This window comes from Podarcis melisellensis, assembly GCF_964234715.1.
Source record: "Podarcis melisellensis genome assembly, chromosome: 3".
Taxonomy (NCBI): Eukaryota; Metazoa; Chordata; class Lepidosauria; order Squamata; family Lacertidae; genus Podarcis; species Podarcis melisellensis.
In genome coordinates, this window is record NC_138530.1 from 85,079,613 (window position 1) to 85,103,784 (window position 24,172).

General features: G+C 43.5%; 1 protein-coding gene across 7 annotated transcripts in view; it reads right to left on the reverse strand.

The window, feature by feature from the left end:
• The window catches only part of COL19A1 (collagen type XIX alpha 1 chain), a gene marked incomplete at its 3' end in the record, with an annotated part of 191,241 nt that overhangs the window by 123,508 nt on the left and 43,561 nt on the right, over window positions 1–24,172 (reverse strand). For all 7 annotated transcript variants that reach the window (XM_081906050.1, XM_081906051.1, XM_081906052.1 and 4 more), the window contains exons 5-9: window positions 13,403–13,526; window positions 12,468–12,743; window positions 9,037–9,117; window positions 7,242–7,367; window positions 4,556–4,609 (exon numbers count right to left, since the gene is read on the reverse strand). In XM_081906050.1, the coding sequence (XP_081762176.1) occupies window positions 4,556–4,609; window positions 7,242–7,367; window positions 9,037–9,117; window positions 12,468–12,743; window positions 13,403–13,526 (661 nt within the window). The remainder of the gene's footprint in view (window positions 1–4,555; window positions 4,610–7,241; window positions 7,368–9,036; window positions 9,118–12,467; window positions 12,744–13,402; window positions 13,527–24,172) is intronic.

Sequence of the window (24,172 nt, forward strand, 5' to 3'; positions counted from 1 at the left end):
CTTTTTTGAATGTAAAGAAAACACTCATAAATGTAATCCCTGACATGAAGTCTGAATTGATGCAGTCCATTCTAAGCAGCACCTTGTTCTGTCATCTCAAAGGTCACCCAGAGCTATGGACTAAATCAACCTTCCCCAACCTGGTGTCTTCCAATGGCCAGAGATGATGGGAGTTATTGTCAAAAACAAGGTTGGGGACGGTTAGACTATAGCTTCAGTCCTATGGATCTGTTAAATATGCCTAGCTGCATTCAAAGAAATTTGATTTCATTTCAAATGAATGTGTTTGGCATTGAGCTGTCAGTGTGTTAACTGCAGGTTTTGCTTTGTTTTTTAAATCAACGTAACTGAAACTCCCAGAAGAAATATGGAAGGAAAGAACGATACAAGACAGGAAGAAGGGGTCAAACAAGAAGAAACATAGCATGGGTCCATGAAAGGTAGAATATGTCAAAGTAATCTGGAAAAGATAATTGGTTTTCTGGACAAGGGCAATGCAGTCAGTTTAGTCTGTTTAGATTTCAGCAAAGCATCTGATATTGCGCCATATGGGAGATCTCTACCTAAATTGGAAATCATGGACTGTAAGGTAGCACAGTGGATGGATAGATAAGAAACTGGTTAAAACAATACTCAAAGGGCTGCACAGAAAGGCAATTTTTTCACATTGCAGAGTGTTATGCACTGGATACATCAAAGTTCAGCTCTGGAAAACTTATTTACATTCCGATGGCTGGTAGGGGAGTAGGCGGATGTTGAGGAAATCTGATATACAGCTGGAATATGCTGGTGAAATTAGGAGGCATAATGAACATAACTGAGGGTCATCGGAGTATCAGAAACGGGATGAGATATAATTATGATATCGCCATGTTTTTGACATTAGTAATACTTCAGTCTGCACTTGGAAATTATGAACTGGAAATGGAGAAAAGGAAAGCTCCATTGAAGATAAGTACTAAGAGCCACCAATATTATTCCTCTAAATAGTGAATTTCCATTCAAGCGATATGCAGCAATGTTCACAGGGTTAAATAAGCTATCATGATACAAGAGCAAAGGAGGACTTCAAAAAACAAGTTAACAAGACAGGAGCTAAAGTGCATGTATTACTGTACCCAACAAATGTCACAGAGCAGCAGACATGAAAGAAAACAGAGAAAAAGATACCCTCCTCACCAAAAACTACCAACCCTCAGTTAGTGGGATCCAGGCTTGTTCCTGCACAACTGGAAGAATTTCTTCCATTTTCACAAGGAATCCAGGATTCAGCAAAGGCTCTATGCTGGAGGAAGGTGGGGTGGCAATTATTGCTGATACTGCCTTCTCTCTGCAGTCCCCAGTACAACCTCTCTTGCTCTCCCAGAGGGCCCCCAACCATCTTTTCAGCAGGCAAAGGGGCAAGGAAGAATTGGCAAAAATTGTCACCCCACACCATCTTTCCCAACACCAATGGTAATCTTCTGAGCACAAGTGAGGACCCAACTCAATTCCCACATAACACAAACAAGCAAGACTTAGGCATAATTCCACCTGATAAAGCACAGAACTCTATGGAGAGAAGGAGGGATTGTAAGAAATGAAATGCATGTCCCAGGTGGCTATTGGAGATTGGTTGGTTGTGGTTAAGTGGGGGACTAATTATTCTGTTACTCTGATGGAGTTTATTCTAAAGTTACTGTACTGATACACAAGTATCCAGTCCAAAAAGTACATTGCTTGGTTGTAAGTTGCTTTGGGTTGCCTTGAACAAGATGAAACAACTAACAAAATGAAGGCTAGAGAGGACACAGATAGAATCTGTTCTTCAGCTTCAGTACTACTTCTGATCTAATACTGAAGCTGAAGAACAGATTCTATCTGTGTCCTCTCTAGCCTTCATTTTGTGCCAAGACTGCCCTGATTCTGATGGCTTCCTACCTACTGTATATTATTATTATTATTTTATTAAATTCGTTAGTTCATAGAATCATAGAATTGGACGAGACCACAAGGGCCATCGAGTCCAACCCCCTGCCAAGCAGGAAACACCATCAGAGCACTCCTGACATATGGTTGTCAAGCCTCTGCTTTGGAGGTCTTTACATTATCTTGTAGTGCTGTTCCCAGATGGACTCTAGGCAAATAAAGTGATGGCTGCTGGCAGTTTTCCAGCATGTTCTGCATGCTGCTCCTTCATTTTGCCTCCCCCAGCAAAAAGAAAGAAAGTGAGAATTACCCCACAACATCCATACACCTACGTCAAACTTGCAAAATTGAATGGGTTGTGATTTTTTATTGGTAACTTATCCCTAAAACTGCCTGAATACCTTCTGCTGCTGGGACTTGAGGCAGTAATAAGCCCTAACTACAACACTTTAGGACCATCTACCCAAAGTACTGGAGTAAGGTCAGAGAACCTCCGGCCACAGGACAAACCTGGCTTGCTGGGGATTCAAATGTGGCCCATGAGGCTGCTTCCCCTAAACCACGCCCACCTGTCCCACACCTAACGTCATATGTGATGTCCGTGCCGACACACAACTAGGAGACTTAAAATGCACTCCCAGTTGTGTGTTGGCAGGGGAAAGCAGGGCTCTGCTATCAGCTGATGAGTGGCAGAACTGAAGCCTGCTAGATTGGCTGAACTAGCAAGACCCCTGCATGGAACTCAGTCGCACAACCAATGATTGCAGAAAGCAGATTTTGGCTGTACCACCCATCAAGCTCATGGGCAGCAAAGCTGAAACTCAGGCAGTTCCTTGTGGGCTTTGGCTCTACTACCTATCAGCTGATGCGCAATAAAGCAGAAACCCCAAGGGCTTTAAAGCACTGCACAAGGCTCTTTTCAAGACTTCATGGTGCTTTCAGGTTCTGATTTCGGGGCTTCAATGTCCCGAATCAGCTGAGATCATTGTGACGTCAGGGGATGGGCAGGTGGGCCAAATTTGGCCCATGAGGATTTGGCCCACAGGGTGGAAACTGTTCTACACCCCTACACAATAGCAGGATGGCCTGGAAACAAATATCAAGCTTCAAAAGCAGGAAAAATAAACTGCCTCCAACTGCTTCCAATCCCTGGAATGGGAGATTGCATGAGATGGCAATGCAACAACAAAAATAGGTCACAGTTTTGTTAAAGGGCTAGCAACAAAGGACGGTGTCAGTGGGGTCTCTGCATTTGTTAAATGCTGATTTTTATTTTTATTTTTTAAATCATTTTGCCCTGGTAAAAGGATCTTGACAGGCTGGAAGCATAAACTCTTCATTGTATTCCGATAAGCAGATTGACAAGCAGAATAATGTGAAATTTGAAATAGCCTTTCAGAGCTGAATTAGATTTGAAAGAACACCTGCATTCAAACTCAAGCAAAGATTTTTCAACCCGGCTTTGCTGCTTTGAGCACATCAGATCCCCCAAACAGGTTCAGCCAATTATTAAAATGTACTCAAAGATGAGGAAAGTTTCAAAAAATAATAATCTTCAGAAGCAAATTAGTCCAACAAAACTGAGAAACAGGATCAATCCCTAGCATTTCCAAGTAGGTGCAGGATAAACTACTAGACAGTTGTGCAAAAGGGGAGGATCGAAGCAGGAGCAATTGGGCAGCATGTCCAATAAATTATGATATGTCAGAAACCCCGGGTTATTGTGATGTGTGAATGCACCTCTGACAATTATAAAGTGGAATCTGCCTTCTTTTTATATGAAATATTAAATTCACCAGGCACTGAAACAATGCTACATAGATGGGATCCATCATTATCATGTTCAAGGCAGCTTATAGAAGCAATAACTAAATAAATAATGTATAAATCCAAACCGAATCACAGCACTGCCAAAATCCAAGTCAACCAAAAGCTTTTACCAAGCAAATAGTTTTCCCCAGCCATCTAACAAAATATTAAAACTATTGTCAAGTAAATATGTTTGAGCATTCTGCAATCGAGGGTCCCACAATAAATAAAGTCCTGCCCCTGGTAGCCACCTACCTAATATATGAAGATGAAGGCACAGAGCAGAGCATCCATCAAAGAGCTCAGAGAGGTTCATATGGGGCAAGGCAGTCCTTCAAATACCTGGATTCCATGCAATCTAGAGTTGGGCAGAGGAATCCACTGGCTGTAGGAAGCCAGTGTAATTTATGTCAAAGTAAATTGTAACTTCCGCTGCGTTGTTGGAAGGGTTTTGGAATAGCGGGCCTTACTTTGCTTTTCAAAGAAAACCGGAATGTGCTGAAGGATTCCCCCCCACTTCCACTTTCTCTAAGATGTACAGTAAGACAATACAGTGGTACCTTGGTTTAAGAACAGTCTGGTTTAAGAACGATTCGGTTTACAAACTCTGCAAAACCAGAAATAGTGTCCTGGTTTGAGAACGTTACCTCGGTCTAAGAACGGAATCCGAACAGTGAAAAGGCACTGACGGCAGGAGGCCTCATTAGGGAAAATGCACCTCAGTTTAAGAACGGTTTTGGTTTAAGAACGGACGTCCGGAACGGATTAAGTTTGTAAACTTAGGTACCACTGTATCAGTGTTGCCACCAGTGAAGCTTATATGAGGCTAGAATCTTACCTTTTCTCCTTTCTGTCCTGGCAAACCAGGTACTCCTGGCACACCTGCTTCTCCCTGTTTAAAGTAAAGCTTGAAATGTTTTATTCCAGCATCTTACATTAGAGAAGTAAGCAGTATGAGCAGTGCCCGGATAACAGTCATTCTTGATAATGCTAAAAGAAAACACACGAGTTCAGCCCTTTACCATTCAGCCTCGCTCACCTCTAGCTCATCTCTATGGTTACGTTACTGAGAAGAAAAAGTAGCACCTTTGTGACCTCAGCAGGTATTACAACAACTCTCACTGTTGCCTCATGCCTTTTGTTTGTTTGTTTTTTGCTCCTTACCTTAAGTGCACTGATTACTGTCTATGCAAGAGTTCTTGGCTGAAGTTTAGGAATGATATAATGCAGAGTTGGGGAACCTTAACACTCCAGATGTTACAGAGTAAGCAAAGTTAACTCTTTATTAAAAGAAACAGGATCTGGCCAGGAGTGCCAGGCCTAATGATAGGTCTTGTCCCTACGAAGCAGTTGTGGAGACTGAAGGTCCCTGCCTTCCCACAGCTGCCTAAGTCTCCTCCTCTCCCGGGTCTTTCCCAAGCAATCTGAGACTACACCTGTGTGGCTGCCTTAGCTGCTCAAGCTTCATACCTCTCCTGATCCTGAGAGACCAGGGAGGAGGGGAACTTGTTGCAGCAGGAGTGGGGAAGTTCCTGGCTTCTTCACCAGCCTGACTCATCTCTGCCTCTTGGCCTTCCTCCTCTCCTGCTTCCAATTGTGGACTTCTCACAGCCACAGACTCTTGTCTTCTCACTAAACCCTGTTACACTTCAGCTTCCAACACCTCCTCCTACCACTCATTGTTGTCTCACCACGAGTCCCTGGGCTCGGAGCCTTCTACCCTTGGGGGTTCCCCAGCTGGTGCCTCTTACCATTCCTCTGTGTCCAGACAGTCCATGACAACTGCCATGCAAGCCAGCACTGATGGGAACTGGAGTTCAACAGCATCTGGAGGGCCAAAGGCTCCCCAGCCATGCTGCATTGGCTACTGATGTCACAAAAGCAATTATTCCCTAATAAAGGGGGAACTAGTATCACTCCTTGATGCAATTGCACCCGGGGGGTTTCTCCAAGGTGAAATTTCACAAGTTTCCCAAACACAGTATATTAATTCCTTTTCTGCCTCCTTTCTGGTAAGACCTCAGTATGTTGAAGAGGATGACATATTTGAGTGTATGGTCACTGATATCTGGGACATTATTACTATTATGTTATCTTTCACACCTTTTCTAATATTTCCTAACATTCTGTTGGGATTTTTGTTTTGTATTGCTGTTTATGTCTTGCATGAACACACATACGTACCATTTCTGTGTGGTCTGCGAGCCACCGTTGAAGCCTGAAACATTTCATTTCCCACCCACCCCCACATACCAGCACAAAAATACTGTAATAATAAGTTGCTGTTTTTTTAAAAAAAGGCATTGTATTCTAACTGCATAATGTCTGCTGCAGCTTGACATTTGCTGTGTTCATGAAAATGGCATGCAAATTACATTATTTAAATCAGCAATGCTTTATGAAAAGCTGTCACCCATTCCAAACAGGCTAGTTCACGGGTCTGGCTCATAACCTCCTTGTGAGGTGATATGCAGTCTCTCTGTAATGTACCTGCTACTGATTCACAAGTGATTCCTCTTGCTGTCATGGGGTGCCCAGACCATAGCTGTCAACTTTCAGATTTGAAAATAAGGGATCAGCAGCCTCACCTATCCCAGGGAAAGTTTACAGGGTATCTAACAATCCAGGATAGCAGCGGGAAGCAGTGGGAAACGGCGCTGGAATAAGGGAATTTCCCACCAAAAAAAGGAAGGTTGACAGCTATGGCCCAGATCCCTACTAAGATTTCTGCTTCTAAGATCCTGAATCATGGTTCTGAGTGTCCCAGTATTTGTCTCATTCACCTATTAAAGATGGCCACGGCTGGCGCTTTCTCAGACTCTTATGTCTCTATCTATACCTGTGAATTGAACTTCCATCAGAGCTGTTCTTCCATAGTGGTCCAGCTATATTGACATCCTAGTCCAGTTTCTATGCGCCACTTAGGAAAGAGCCAAGGACTGCCTCACACTGTGCAGCTTCTCAAACTAGCTATTCCAGGAAACAATCATTCATACCATTTGGAAATTTCATCTCTGCAGTATACCTTGGAGTGACATTTATCCAATCAACTTGAAGTAGCTGAAATAACCCTTTATTATAGTATTTGCTTCCCTTGTAGATTCCTCTAATCTCCTGTAATTCTGAACAGTCAGTGTCATTCGTGCTAGGTGTGTGTTTACACTGACAGAATAACCCTCTTGAGGGTTTTTTTGTGGTAAAATTTGTTTCACAGAGGCTATGGATGTGCACTGGTTCTATGTCATCTTTAACACATTACTGCCTAAGCCGTTGCAGAACAACTTTATGGCCCTATATATTATATAGGAGTATATAATAGCTGGCCATTGTTGCACCATTAGCATGGTTCCATTAATCTGTGAAGTCTATATTAAAAATAACGTAACTTCCACAAATGTTAAATACTAGCTAAAATACAAGGGACAAAAGGTGTGAGCAAAAAGCCAAAGTTATTATCCAGCAGCACAAATGTTACAGGTCACAAAAAGCAAAAAATGTTATGTATAAGCAACTAAGTCCTATACCTTATTTGAAGAACAAAAGCATTTTTCTTCAGGTTTTTTTTCCATTATTGGAAGTGCATGTATTTCACCAACATGAACAGTTGATGGTGATGCTGCAGTAGTTTTCAAGCTTTCTTCCAAAGGGCACTGAAATAATAAATATATATTATTCCGATTTAAGTCTACATCTACAGTGATCAAAACATTTTTTCTATAGTGCCTTTTGCATCTGTAGAGATTACACTCTGTAGGGGAAGGAAGGATTAAATTAACTCCACGTTAATGCAAGCATTATGAAAACAGCAACCTGAATTCAAAATCAGGCCGTGAATGATCTATTTTATTTTAATTTTAGAAAACCAATATTAGTGAACCACAGAGCAAATCTATGGAAGTTTAATCTAAAGTAAGTCACGTGGTGTCCAATGATGCTTACTTCCTAGGGAGGGAGTTTGGGGCTGCAAGTGGAAATCTTCTCATCTACTGCATTGCTGTATCTTCTCATCAATACTGTATTGTATTGTTTGGATATGAAAATTACAGTGTAATTCTATACCTACCTATTCAGGAGCAAGTCCCATTAAGTTCAATGGGGCTTAATCCCAGGTAAATGGCAATAGGATTGCAGCCTGGGCAACCACTCTTTTTGCACACACTTCTAAATACTATACATATATTTTATTCTTTAACAATGGGGGGGAGGATGCATCTTACCACTGATCTTATCTAACACTCCAAACATATACACACTTATCTGGGAGTTAGGCTTACTGAACTCAGTGGGGCTTATTAATTCTGAGTAGGTATGTATATGACTGCAATTACCCACATTATCATTCCATGTGTGAGATAGGGCCTGATTTACATGCAAAATTCAATTTAAGCTTTTTCTAAAAAATATCCTTGATGCAGCAAATATGATCGCAATAATGTCAAATACGTAGCTCAAGGATGTTATAAATGAACTAGCAAAATATTTTGTGCTTTTTATGTATAGCGGCTAGCTTGTGGGTCAGACTAATCCACTAGGTTCTTAGCCATATGAACAGCACAATACTTCTAAATGGGGAAAAAATAAGAAAAAATGGTAGAAAAAAATAGAAAATAACACCTAGCTAGAATGAGAGAGGGAATTAGAGCGCATCCAGACTTTGGCTTGTCATGTTCCTAAAAAGCACAGGTCCAAGCGGTTTCCTACTGCTTTCTAGGCATGGATCCAAGCAGTTTTGCCCTTGCCCTGCCCCTTTCCCCCAGAAAACCCACTCCTTGGTGCTAAATTGGAGCAAACATCAATGCAGAGATAACTCAATTGACCTTTGCTCTGACTTAGAAGTAGAGATCAGCTTTCCTCCAGGGGAAAGTAGTGGGGCAAGGGCAAGCCTGAATAAGACCTAAGGCTCATCATTAAGGATTATTTGCAGATAGTATTCAGATGTTTATGTTTATCAAATACTCTACCTAAAAGATATAATGGGCGTCTCCACCTACACCAGCAATTGTACTGATCAAGTTTAATGAGACCCAAACAGAAACCATGATATAGGCATGCATCAACAACGGTTGCCCATAGAAATCTCTCTTGCTTTCAATATTCCTTTTCTATTTGAATTCTTGTTTATCAAATGTTGATCCTTTCCAATCCCATATTTTTCAGCATGAAAAACTAATCTAGGTCACACTTCCATTTTGAAGAACGGACTAATCTTGTGATACCATGAAATTTATTGACATTTCTAAATGGAGAAAGAAGGACTGTACCGATCTGTGTGTTTCTGGGGTGGGGGGAAAACTTGCATTTTTTATTTTCTTAACTTACCATATTCTCAGATAATTCACAGCAAGTCTCCTGAGCAGCAAGACTGGGATTGCAGTATATTATCATGCGGCCAACTTCAATCTGTTTAGTAAACACAGAGGTGTTTATCAGCTTTATAAGGTAATCAATCTTGACACATCTGAAACCTCTGTGACCACAATCCAGCACAAAATTAAACCACTTGAACTCATAGAAATGAATGAGATTACGTACGCCAAATTCTATTTTGGGTTGTAAACTCAGAAAGCACATTACAGTGTTTCATTTTAAAATATTGTACTTGCATATATCATTTGTGAACACAGGAGCAGCCCACATAATCTAATCTGATAATAAAAAACATAAGTATATTGAGCCAAACACAGCTATTATTTATACTGTATAAATGAATATTGCAGTTTCCTACATTCCTTTGGCCAATTTACTTGATTTTTTTTTAGGATATGTTTCAAAGCTGGCAGGTATATCTCTACAAAACACGCTTCTTTGATTTCTTTCTAGGAGGAGTGCTACCTTTATTTACAAACTCATCCACTCTTAATACTAGTAACAATATAGTAAAATTATTTAGGACATGACTTTGTCCCAGGTACCTGTCTGTTCCAACACTAATGCATGCAACTGGCCTGGCAATCCTTAGGCAAGAGATGGTACTGCTACTTCCCTGTTCCTTTCTAGGGTGGAAGTATGAATCTCTGCTAGAAGGCAGGGCAGGAACACTTGGTCATTCTGAACCAGGGTCAGCTAAATCAGCTTCTCATAGCCACAGAAATGATGCTGGACCGAGCACAGGAGGTTCCAGGATTCTTGGCATGGCTGACGTTTGCCAGAGCTGAGAGGACAAGACATGTCCCACTGCAGCACAATAAAGTTATGAAATGAAACCTTCGTATATATTCCTGCCCCCTCAACTGCTCAAAGTAAAGGTTGGAATTTAAACAATGGATTTAACAGAGTAAGAATACAGGCTGGACTTGTTTTCCTGACCAGGGAATTGCTTGGGGATGGGCCATTATGAAACAAAGACAATTAACCCATCAAGAAAGCTGTCAACAAAGGCAAAAGGCTCTCTGCAGGATACAGAGTGGGGAGACCCCGCCCCGAGCTCGGAGTAATTAGCAAATGACAATCCCAGAGTTGGGAGGGGGAAGTTTCCAGAATTACAGAGTGGAGGACATAAGTAAACAGGAAAAAGGTGTCCCTTTTGCAAGGGGGGCACAAGGAAGGCAGTCTGTTTTATGCTTCAGAGTGGGCCAGATATGATGTTTGGGGTCTCTTGGGATTCAAGGCTGCAGCAATGGCAGGAAGAGGACCCTCTTGGAATGTGAATGTTCTGCACTCTCTCCATCTAGATACAGGTTGTACATATGTGTAAAATAAACCATACGTCCTAAAGACACCACAGACTCTACTGTGTCTCATTGTCCCAAAAGGCAACACAGACTCTGGGAAGCAGGCCTGCAACCCCTGGAACCTCACACCACTTATGAAAACTGTTGATGTGTAACAGTATGAACAAATATTTGTTTCCCCCATGTACTGAATCATCTGCACAGCAAGGAGCAGAGAATTCTGTACACTGAGTTCGCTATAAAAATACTGGAATATATTTGAACTGCTTTGATCCTCTTAGAAAAAATAGTTGACTAGAGTCTTTTTTCGCAAAAGTTGCACATTACGCAAGAGTTTGCATGCTGCAGAGCAAAGTCTATGCATGAGAATTGTGAGACATTTATACAGTCTAAAACCAGATGGAAAGGAGTCAGTGGTCATGCACGAACAAAAGAATAGGACGGAGGGAATAAAGGGAATGTGAAAATAGGTAGTAGTACTCTCTTACTACAGATTAAAAAAAATGAGGCAATGTAAAATTTAAAATGTGTAATTTAAATGCTTTCTACATCCTACAGAGCTGGTTCACACGTAACAGTAAGTCACTTTAAAGCCATGAATTATGTGAATGTCCTACCATCCGTATGTAGCTCTCTCCTGCACCTGTGGCACAAACAAGCCATAGTATAGTTTGTCATGTCGTACAAACCCAGATTGTGGTTTGTTTTGTTTCAAATAAACCACGAGCAATAAGCCAGAAAGAAACCAATGTTTACTCTTAAGTTTATTTCCGGATCACCACTGTCAGGCCTCACCAACACTTCCATTTGCCCTGCTGCTTTCCTCCGGGAAAACCTGATCTTTAGCACTGAATCAGAGTAAATGTCAGTTGGGTTTGCTCCAGATTGACGTTTGCTCTGATTTAGTGCTAAATAATGAGTTGTCTGGGGGAAAGCAGCAAGCCAAAGGCAAAATGACTTGGACCCATGCCTAGAAAGCCCAGGAGAAGTGGGAAATCGCCCAGACCCACGCTTTCTAGGCATGGGGCAAGCGGAAGTACATGAGCCCTTGGTGTATTTGAAATGAACATACCATGACAGCCTAAACGATGGTTTGTTTGTGGCAGACACAGCATTCGTGGGGGTGGAGGGAAGCCACACAAGGGAGTGGGAGGCACGGTTCAAAATGAACTATGGCTTAGTGTAACATGGGAAGCGGTTCATTAAATGCTTTCTTTTCAGCTCTACACCCCTTTTTTCCTTTTGTGTCCTTTCTATTAGGTCATGTGCACACACCCATTTACTCCACATCCACTGCGCTCCCAATGCTGCTTTTGGAAAGCAGTGTACACACCCCAAATAATAATGTGTCTTGGTGCATTTATCCCCAAACCAGCTTCAATCCAAAGTTAGAAATAGAATGACTTAGCTGCATCTTAAGCTAGTAATGTGTATACAACAATAGACTAAGACCATAAAAAGAACCCTGCTTGATCAGACCAGCATCCCCTTTCTCAGAACGGTCAAAAAGATGCCAGTTTTCCGGAACGCTTTGCGTTACATGCAGTGCAGTCCATCCCACTGCCTATACTGCACTGGCAAGAGGAAAGGCACTCTAGAAAAATGATAATGTGCCTATATGGAACCTGATATGTTAAATTGTGGCACCCGTTTGACAGTAGCAGGTGGCATGGTGTGGCGGCGATCTTTACCTGACCTTCCAGCAGGTGAGTCACTGCTGCGTACTAGGATGGAGAGAGGAAGGAGTAAAGTGGCAAGGAGGACAGCATGGTACAAATGCATCAACAGGAGCACTAGACTGCCTGCACTGTCATGTTCGCACTGCACTGACTTTGCCACCACTTCACCCCTCCCAATAAGAAGAAGTGATTCACCTGCCAGGAGGGCACGTAACTATCTCCATTCCACGACCTCATCCGCTAGTGTTGTTTGATCTCTTAAGACTCAGGTTTCTTATTTCAAAGGGTCCCAGTACATAACATTAATAACTTGCAAAGCTTTTCTTTTGTAGGGATAAATACGTTTTGATCACCCATTTTTATATCACTGAAATACACTTTCACAGTCAAGCCAACTTACATCTACAGGCTTGCCATCTAAAGAATGGGTAGCAATAAGAATCTTCCCTTGAAAGTCCGTAGTAGTATTCTCATCAATCTCCCTTTGCTCAATTAAGCTGCAGTCCACATAGAGAGAAATGATCCTTGATTGCACGCTGATGCCAAGCTTGTGCCATTGCCGATCAAAAACAGGGTGGATTTCCCGACTTCTAAAGGTGTAGTGCAATGAGCCCCCCTGGGCGGACTGTGCAATGTACTCTACAATTTTTTTCGTACCATCAATGGTGATGTAAACCTGGAAAAAGCACAGTCAAATTAGAAGCGGTTTGAAACAATGAAAATGCAAAATAGCCAGAAAACGGACTAAAAGTTCACACTTCATTAGATGTTGGTAGGAATCACAAGTGGAATTCTGTTTGGCCAGTGGGGCTTCCTCATTCCCACTGCAGTCTCTTGTGCATTTGTGCACCCACACACATACAGCCATTCCTGAGGATCAAGGATTCTCCAGAATGGCACTGGATATAGTGTGGGAGCGAATGCTGGCAGATACAGGTAAAAATCACTACTCCCTGTACACAGCTGGATGTGCCTTCTACTTGTGCAAGAGACTCTTTTGGATCCCTCCCTTGGACATTAAAAAAAGTCTCCCATGCAGCTTCATCATCGAGCATCAGTTCTAAACCCTTTATTGTTTAATTCACTTTTTGTTTGTTACGTCTCTATTCCACCACAACTCAAAAGAGAATTTCCGTTTCACAGCAATCCTGGGTGGCAGCTTACACACTTACCATGCCAGTGCTGTATTACAGAACAGTTACTGATTCTATATATAGCCATAACAGCAAAAACATCTTGAGTATACTCTGATCCCAGAGAGGAAAATATCTGCTTTCCTACAAAGCTGTATCTATCACCTGACACTTGGGAAGGCAAAAGACCATTTGTTCTAACCTGTGGCATGTTGTGCTGATCTAAAATTTGCAACAAATACCACCGTTCTCTTTTGCTGTTTCGCCTAACACGGAATGTGGCTGTTAAGAAATATTCCTCTGGAATCCCATTCGGAAACACTTTCCTACATGAAGAGACGAGGGGAGAGGGAGAGAGAGAGAGAGAGAAATGATAATTGGGTGAAAAGATGAAAACAAATGTAAGTTAAAATACACCTCTCCCAATGATGTCCTCATCAACTGTATGGTTTTCAAGAGACTGTACTGCCTCAAGAGTTGCATTTGCACCAAGCCTATACCTGAATGCATGTTGGCTCCTGTATGGGATTCATCACCCTAAAGCAGGCATGGCCAAACTTGGCCTTCCAGCTGTTTTGGGACTACAGTTCCCATCATCCCTGACCATTGGTCCTGTTAGATAGGGATGATGGGAGTTGTAGTCCCAAAACAGCTGGAGGGCCAAGTTTGGCCATGCCTGCCGTAAAGCATGGAGCGAGCCAGATGACACACAGAGGAAACCTAAATGTATTTAGGTATACAAGTGAAAGTTCAGTGCAACTATGAAAAGGCCAGCAGATGCAACCTGGATAACACAGTGCGTACATGAACAAACACACTTGACTAGGGCTATAACCTCACGGCACTAAGAAACTCCTGTGTAAGTAGAGATCCATTCTGTGTCATCCATTAATTATCTGAAGGCTCTGAATGTACCCAAGGCTATCTGCATAAAGAGGGGGCTATTCCAGAAGTGCCAGAACAATGTATGAAGCTGCTTCTTTCCTTTCCCAGTTTAGAGAAGGGCTTGTGAAATGTTCGCTGAAGGCCAAAAGCAGGAAGCTCACATACTCAGTCATGTCTGCTGGCAGAAGTTCCTGTCTGTTGCTCCTTCACCACACCCTGCAGAGAGGGGCTCTTATCTTTCACCGGGCAAATATTTTGGCAAGCTGCCCATACGCGCAGCACATTTATGATCAGACATTTAGCATTCGGCCCAGTGCAGTAGCACAAGAGCTACGCACAGCTTAAGCGCTATTTGATACGCAGGCCTTTCGCTGGCCTTCTGCCCAGGGATGAATTTCACCCCAAATGATCTTTGAATGCAACCTAAAAAAAATAAATGTAGCTTTTTAAAATTCAAGACAGACAAGCATGTTTTCTAACAAATTATTTATAAAACAAGTTGATGACAGAAAAATAATAATAATTACTTTCAAGTTTTGGGAACATTAAAAACCACTCCCCTCTTCAAAACTATGAAGGGTGAAGACTACTCCATATAAACTGCTTGGCCTGACTTCTACTGCTGCGTGGATTTATATATATATACAAAAACCAAACCCTTGAGGGTACTAATATTGTTTGTCGTGTAGCTACAAGAAGTTGCTTCCTTTCAGACGTCATCGCCAGACATCATGTACGTTAGAATTATGAAAGTGATATAATGCCATTTCCCCCAACCAACCAAAAAAATTGCATCATGGTTGCTGGAAGGAAAGCAGACATCCAGACTTCTTTACTGCTGCTGCTTTAATTCAACTTTGATGAGGATCCATGCATGGATGCAAATAAAAGAACAGCAAGGTGGAAACTGGAAACACTAACCAAGCAGCTGCAGTACAGCAATACTGATAGGGATGGAGAGATCTGTCAATTTCAGTTCTCTCAGTTTCTCATTTTCCCCCAATCTTAAATTCATCCTCCACATTTTGCAGCAATTTGTGACTGGAAACAAAATTCTCATGAAAATCCTTCAGAATTTTAGTGCAAATTCCTCCTAATGAAAACATTTTAACATGCAGTTTTGACAGAAGTACACATTTTTGAAAGCAATGCATTTGTGCATGTTATTTTCACCATTATTTCTTCATTTCCAGTTTCCCCTAATGTGTATTTTTATAAACACTGGTTGCCTGGTGAACCTACACTGCAAAATTCAAATAAGTGTGAAGTTTGAAGGACAGCAGTGTTTTTGCTTGCATATTGCCTCAGAAAATGCAAAACTGACAGATTTGGCCTTAAATGCATATGGAAACGAATTTCTCCTGCATCCCTACTTGTGACCTGCCAAGCCAAATGTGGCTAGTAGTAGTCATGTATTGTGACCTGCCAGGTGCTGGGCGGAACTCTTTGTTTTCTAAGAACATAGCAAGAGCCTGCTAGATCAAGCCAAATACCCACCAAGTCCAGTTGTCTGTTCTCAGAGGCCAACCAGATGCCCATGGAAAGCCCAGAAACAGAACCTGAGTACCACAGCATCCTCTCCACCTGAGATTCTGAGCATCTGTTATTCAAAGGCATACCACATTTGACAGCAGAAGTAGAGCATAGCCATTGTAGCTAGTAGTAATCATTGACAGCATTCTCCCCCATGAATTTGTCTATGTGCTAGGTAAGCAGCAGAACCTGGAAGTTTATAGAGCTTCTCCTGGGTGGCCACACATAGCTGGCAGGTGGCATATGGCTTCATGGGTCACAAATTGTGCAGGTTTGATACAGCAGAAAGCAGATCAAAGCATTAATGGTCCAATAAATGCCGTATAACATAAACAACCTTCTGCAAGATATCGTTTTCTCTCTGCTGCAGTGTTTTAACCTCTATTAGCCTGTAAGGAGGGCACATTTATCGAAGAATTGCTGAACAAGCTTTCACAAAAATCTTGATTAGTACAGACAAAATTCAAGCAGGGGGAGGAAAGAGTTAATGGAGTGGAACATAAATTCAAGCTGAATATTACATCTCATTAAGGAACTCCAGCACAGTAACGCACAGAAGAACAATAAAAAGCAAGAAACATTTAGAGAGAAAAAAGTGAAACAAAAGAAGTGTGGTTGCCCAGTTCCCTATCTTACAAGCTTCCTGTGCTCCTCATGGCTCTGTAAGTGTGTGTGTGGAAAGGGGGATTATAAGGGGCATATCACTATGGTCTAAAGCAGGGCTCTCGCTCACTTTACTCCTCCCATGTCTCTTGACAGTGCCTGGTTCAAGAGAAACACAACAGGGCCTTCCCCCACTGATGATTCTGCTCTGCCATTTTTTATTTTTAAAATTCTCCCTGTTTCATTCTAACTAAGGATCAGCAAAATAACTGTGTGAGCCATATACATAGTAAATTGTAATTTTGGGTTTCATCGTTGCATGCTTTTACCTTTCAGAATATTATTTTCAATTAAGATCTTGAATCTTTACATCTTCATCTAAGCTATCAGAGAACGGTTAACAGATGGGGTACACTAACACTAAATGGATATGGAAGGCTCTCTGGGTGAGATATTATGCCACTGGGTGCTAGTTGCTAGGAGCTGCAGGTGGGCATTAAGTTTGGGCAATGTTTCCATACATCGCCCAGGACCAGTTTGGGAGCCAGAGTATGATGGCTCCTTCACCTGACTCCTTCCGCATGCTGGGTGCTGGCAGCAGAGGGACTCCCTCTACTGCCAGCATCTAGCAGGAAGAATGGCTGATGTGGCTCATTGTTCCCTCTGTGCTCCAGGTGCTGGCAGCAGAGGGAGTCTTTGCACTGCCAGTGCCCAGTGGGAGGAACAGGCTGTATCAGGCGCCAGGGTGAAACTGCTGCCACTCCTGCCAAGGGAGCTGGGGCAGTTTCACCCTAGCACCTCAGGACCAAAGCAGCTTGTTCCTCTGATTTTCAACATCGCAATATATCACTATATAACAATGTCTGGCTGGTGATACACCGCAATGTTGAAAAGCTGACCTCTCCCAGACCCAGTAGGCAGAGTATTGTTGCACTCATGAGTTCCCATGAGCATCTGGTCAGCCACGGTGAGAATAGGATGCTGGACTAGATGGGCTCTTGAGCAAGCTTGTCTTACGTTGTTATGATTTCCAGTACTATCCTAGAAGGCAAAGGATGAGATACTGTATGGAAACACTTGTATATCAAGGCAGTGGAGATGCATGGAGATGGTTGATGGCCGAGATTTTTGATACAAATGAGCTAATCACCCTAAAGCATGCCAATTTTCCAATTAACCATGCCCTCACTGGTACTGCTGTAGCGTGTACCATCTGGCTAGGAAAATGAAATATAAAGCGTATCCTCCGAGACAATCATAAATGACTGTTGCTTTACTGGACACCAATTAACTGGCTGAAAATTTACTTTTGCCTTGGCACACACTCCCCCTTTAGAGACCAAAAAATTACCTACACTGATTAGGGCTTTGGCATACAGCAGCTATTCAACATGTTGGCTTAATACTCTCAGGTTATAAACAGAATTTTACACTGACCTGCCCTTCAATTAAGTAATTAGCAATGAACAGGGAGGGAAATTGTCTCTCCTTTATGACTGTTCCCCCCCCCCCCCCAAGAAAGAGTGATGAATCAATTTATACTCTCATGTCTGTTGATTCTGAGAGCCATCTCTTGGATTTGATCATGAATATAAGACTGGGAGGAAAATACATTTCTGCCAACTCCGTATTTTCTAAAGGGAGCGAAAAATTTCCATTTCAGTGCCAGGATAATGACCAAAGCACACTACCAGCTTAGTCTAAATCACATAAACAAACAGAACAGCTGCCATTTTGGAAAACCTCTGTTTATGAAAGTTGAACAGGAAGAAACCAGTGGTGTCCAGGACCACCGCCACCACTGACAGATGATGAGAGGCTGTCAGCTAAACTGCATACACATGCCCATTCATTTAAAGCATGTTTAAAGCACATATTCCCCAAAGAATAATGGGAACTTTAATTTGCCAATGGTGCTGCCATCGGTAGCTCTGTAGACACTTCCAAGTAAATATGCTTGGAATGCAAGTGCATTGTGTGGCTCTCCTAATTATAATGTTCCGGGACAACTTGGCCTGAGAATCAGTTCTGATATGGTTTTCATAAGATACAGGCCTTCATCTATTAATGGGTCATACAAACAAAAGGACAGCCACAGAATGGCATTCTGTTTCCAGCAGTAGCTGATGGTAACTTGACAAGCAAGGCCTGATGGTGATGAACGTCCTCTGTCATCTGCTCTCAACATCTGGTACTCTCAGTTATGTACTGTCCCAAAATACAGATGCTTCATCTCTTGCAATGATGATTAATGGTCATCGACAAGACTAATAAATGCTGATGTGTCACAAGAGCTAGAGAGCATGCAACAAATCCAAAAGTCCCCAGTTCAAATCTTGTAACTTGAATGAATTCTGTAGGTACCCTTTGTAAAGCTACTCCTTCAGTCTCAATCACCACCACCACCATTATGAAGGATAATTGTACTGACTCACCAAACAGTGTTGATGTAAGGATTAACACTAGAAAGTGCATGTGAAACACTTTGGAGATGATGTACAAGTGTTAAATGTTGTTGTTGACTTATCCTCCACCGATTTATCACAGCCATGAAAAGAACAATTCTTTTTATTTCCTATACCTCATACTATTTCTTTTTTTGCAACTTTGAAAGTATGGGGTGAGGGCCATGTTTTTCCCCTAAATGTTCACATTCCCAGCAGAATTTAGAGCAGCCACTTTCTTTAAGAACAAATATGTATCAAACTTCAAAATACAATAGCAGGTGCTGAGCTTGCACCACAGTGTCACTGGTACATAAAGAGCAGAATTGCATACATTTCTCTTAGGTATATTATTAGATTTGTCATTCTGTGCTCGGTGCCTAGAGAATTGGAGTTTGGTTACAGATACCAATAAGAGAGACTCGGTTCTTTGCCTCAAGCTTTAGCGAACCACACTTTTCATTACGGACGTCGCCAGTGGGAGCCCTGGAATTGGCCTATATATTACCCTCAAAGAGAAAGGAAGGAAGAAGTGCATATGTGCGTGTGTGTGTGTGTGTGTGTAAGGGGGGGGGGGAGGAATCGAAGCTTATGCTAGCATTTCTCAAAAGAACATAAAATAGAAGTTGCAGGTTTTGACTCAGCTTTACTCTATGAACAGCTCTTTAAAAGTGAGGTCAGTGGCATGATACAGACCTGAGTCACTGTCCTCCAAACTGCACAATGGAAAGCAGAGCATCAGAGGCTACTGAGTTAGTCAGGAAGGTTTGTGGGAGTGGGGTCAATTTGTAGGCTCAATGCTTTTCGAAACATGGCTATCAGTGGATGGGTCTGACTGGTCGCTACATCTGGTGGTGCAGAAAGCACCACACACCCATTGTACACCATGACAACAACTGTATTGTGTTAATCTGTGGAGAGCCCTGCTTCAGGAATGGGTGCTGAGCTATGTTGGCTTTCAAGCTTTCCTAGTCCTGTGACTCTTTCTTCTAGCTTTCCTAAGTGTTCTATGCTTTTATAGCTAGCTATCAATAAACTGAACACAGTAATCATTGAACTATAGGCAGACTTGGTTGCAGTGCTATTTTTGAGAAGCAGTAGTAAGAGGTACCCATATCAGATTTAGTAAGGCAATCTTTATTTACCTTTTGGGTTTTGCTTTAAAAAGCACTGATGGAAAAAAGCTGCTATTTTTAAATCTTATGAACACTAATTCTTCCACACTGAATGAGACCAAATTAGAGTTTGTGATTAACTTCCGTATTTACAAGTATCAATGGGGCCTCTAGCTCGCTGAATGTCTTCCAGGAAGAGAAAGATGATCCAAGTTGCATTTCCTGAGAGTGAAGTGAGAGATGTTTGGCATTTATGGCAAGACATTTCTTCTTCCAGCTGACACCTACCATCACCTGTCACGTTACAAATAATTTGATGATCAGTGGCCGTGAGGTTGGCGTGAACCTCTGTCCTCCTAGGGTGGGTGATGATGTCTTTAATGCCACCTTAAACCAGGACTCTGAAATCTTAGCCTTTTGTGTTTGCGCTGAGGATTCAACAAACAGAGGCATGATACTCATGGAAAGCTGAAGCTCCAAGGACCGAAAAGAATAATCCTTCTTGCTGACATTGTCAGCAGCAACACATTAAGGCACAGCACTTACAATGTGGGGAAAAAATCCAGACAACAAACAAGTGCCCTGGAGAAGAAGAACAAAAGAGCAGCGAGCAGCTAATAAGACCCAGCTGCAAGTCAGTGCCAACGCAGGGTATCTGGATGCAAATTCAAATGAGAATCAAGATCTGATGTCTGCTACTCAGAATAAGGATAAAGGCACAAGGAACTCTTACATTTATTTTTGTTTTCTACATTTTGTATACTGCTTATTCACAGTCATGTGTAAGCTGTAATTCAGCTTGCTCAAATGTTGTTTTGTTTTAATTTTAAAAAGGATAAATGCCATTCCAGAACAACTTTCTCAATGCGATCCTCAACATATAGAGGATCTGGGTTATATCCAGAACTAATTAGTCGCAATCAGGCCCTACATTAAAACATCAACATTAAAACTTAATAATGACTGAGAGATGTTCCACTTATTCCAGTGAACCTAGGTTGGATATAACCCATTAAAATTAAACTAAACATCTGAAAAACCAGATATTCAATACAAGAATAAAAATGCAGCTGGTTTAAAGCATCAGTTGTATTTGCAGTGGGGACTGTTGTGTCTATATTTGGTAGTCCCATGTGTATTGAATGTTAAAATTGTTTCTACTGCAGCAATGTGTGGGCAGACTCTTCAGGGAAATGTATGGGTTTGGCAGTTGCAGCAGCACCATTTATAATGTATTTACTGTATTTTTCAGTTGCCTCATGCAATGAACCTCAAGGTGATGTACAAGACAGCCCCAGGGAGAACTTCGTGCTCTAGCAGTCCTTGGGGTTTACTTCCAGATAAGCTGCATAGCCTGGTGCCAACCTTCAATTTCAATTTGTGCAGTAAACACAAATCTCGGAGAGCCACCTCCAGCAAATCCACCCTGCTCCTAATTTTCCTTCTGTGCAACACCCTAACTTCAAAACAAGGGCGAAACCAAGATGTATCACAGACTCAAAAGCTGAATGACCTAACCTGGATATTTGGATGTCACAATCAATTTCAGGACATCACATGTTACGGGAATAGCGAACAGCATGGATGGCTCAGATGTGACAAATTGACTCTGAAGGTGTTTTGAATCCAGAAATGTATGAAACCACCTGTCAGGGTTTCAGGGAGAGAAGAGCAGATGGGGGAGGAAACAGAGAGCGAGGGGGAAGAATCCCAGAGAGATGAGGAGGAGGATGACGATGACCAAAGGTCGTCCATGAGTCTGTCCAGTGAGTCAGAGGACTCCCCAAAGGGGGCCCCCCTGGTCAGACCAAAGGGAGGCCAAGGGGGAAGCAGTGAGGAGCAGGGGAGCGAAGGGAGAAGCCCCAGTGGGAGTTGGACACCGGAGCCGGCTTCTCAGCCGGAACGGAGTGAAGGGGGTGGAGTTACCAGTGTGTCAGAGGGAGCAGAGCAAGAAGGAGACAGGGGAAGGAGATCGGAGCAGGACGCTCAGCCGGAAGGGGTGGAGAGCAGCACCGGGAGCAGTGTAGCGGTCGAGAGAAAGGTCAGAAGCAACGTACGCGCGCCAAGTTCAAATGTAGAGGCGCGCGGAAGTGAGGAGAGCCCTGGGGAGGAGCCCGGCCCCAAAGCGAGAAGGAGGGGGGCAGAGGCGTCAGAGGATTCAGCCTCGGGCGAGTCCCGGCGAGGGGGAACCCAGGGGGGCAGAAAGACCCTGCGGAAAAGGAAGGAGAGGAAGAGGTGGTCCAGCACAAGCCTCTTAAATTGGTGTAGAGGCGGTACGGATTTAGAGGGTACTTCAGCGGTCTAACGTTACAGACGTAGAGTCACAGAGATGGAATGTAAATGGAGCAATGATCTTCAATAAAGACTTTTGTAAATAAACTGGATCGGATTTGGGTCTCTTGTGAGCTGGGACCAGACGGGTGGCTCTGACAGTAAGTACCCTCTCAAGAACGCAAAAAATTTTTTTTGCAAAGCTCACCAACGGGAGCAGCCATGAGCACGGAGGAACAGCTGCTTACGCTGAGGAAGCAGGTTACCGACCTCACAGCTGCAGTCATTGCATCTCAGAAGAAGAATGACGAACTGGAGAAGGCTTGCCAGGACCTGCGAACAAGGTGGGAGCATGCAAGCGGGGCAGGGGTCCCGGGTTCCAGATCGGAGGGAGTTGCACTTGGACGGCGGGGGGGGGGCACCCTAGTTACGCACTTTGATGGCAACCTGCAAAACTACCCTAATTTCAGGGCAGACGTCGTGTATGCACTGCATTTGCTTCGTCATGATTTTAAAGATGAGGAGGAAAAAGTGGGGTTCATAATTTCGCATTTGCATGGGGAGGCCAGAGCTTGGTTGCGCAATTTGTGGCGCGAAGATGGCCCTGCCCGCCGCAATTCTGATGAATTTATTAAAGCGATGGATGCTTGTTTCCAGTCATCTGTGGATGTGGATATTGCTCGTAGGCAGATGCACGGACTGCGGCAAGGCAAGGCCACTGTACGTCAATATCATTCCAGATTCTTTGCGTTACTAACTGAGTTGGGCTGGGAGAAGGATAGTAAACCAGTAAGAGATCTGTTCTGGGAAGGTCTTAGCCCCCCCGTCAAGGATGAGATCGCCAGAGGAGATAGACCCCAGACCCTAGAAGACGTAGTGCAGAGGGCTCTGGCAATCGGAATACGACATGAGGGACGCCCGTGGCACGAGGGGGAGGGACCCCAGGCGCGTGCACCAGCGAGAACCCCCCCTTTTGTCCCCAGGGACTTCAGCCAGACGCACCCCTCGCCCTTGGGGAGGCAGGGAGAAGAGCCGATGGAAATTGGTGGTGCTAGGGCTCAGACACCATCCAGAGCCCCTGTTTCCGGTGCAGTGAAGGCGAAGCCTCCTAGAGGGACCAGGAAATGTTACATCTGTGACAGTGCACACCATATGGCGAAAGAGTGCCCCCAGAGGCTCCAAAAACACACTGCAGCTCTAGCAACAGTGGCAGCGGAAGTGGTGCAAAGAGAGCAGCCTCAGGGAAACGACAGTGCCTGGCTGGAAGCGGAGCTACTGGGGCTCAGCCAGGCGGATCTGTAGAACAGTCCCCAGCACCCTTGCAACGCACAGACCCTTTACCACCCAAGCCAGCAGTGCAACTCACTGCAACCCTTCAGCTGCCGAATGGACACTCCCTGGAAGTTCCCATCACGATTGATTCAGGGAGCAATGCGGATTTTGTGGGAATACAATTTGTCAAGCAGCATAGCATAGCGCTCCTGCCTGCAACGACGCCTCTGAACGTGGTCACGGTGGACGGCAGGAAATTGCTGGGAGGGCAAGTTGTGCAGCAGACGCCTCCCATGGTGATGCAGATTGGAAATCATCGAGAAGTCATTAGCTTCAATGTCACCCACCTGTCAGACACGCCCATTGTGTTGGGCATGAGTTGGCTGGAGAGGCATAGTCCCGCTGTAGCGTGGTACCAGCGGCAAATCACCTTCTGCTCATCGTATTGTGCTCAGCATTGCATCCAAACCAATCAGGAGGAGGGGGCTGAGCAGCAGCTGCAACTGGGCATGGTGCAGGCAGTGCCTCACAAGTACGAAGGATTCTTGGAGGTTTTCTGCGAGAAAGAAGCTGACCAGTTGCCGCCTCACAGGCCTTACGACTGTGTGATCGACCTGGTGCCGGGGGCGCAACTGCCAACTGCAAAGCTGTATTCCATGTCTGAGGACGAGATGCAAGAGCTCAGAGAGTTCATAGAGCATAATCTGAAGCGCGGGTTCATCCGGGAATCCAAAGCAGTGGGAGGCAGTCCTGTTTTCTTTGTGAAGAAGAAAGACACGCCCCAAAAAAGACTCGTTGTGGACTATAGATTCATAAACAGACTGACTAAGCCCAAGGCCTTCCCCATGC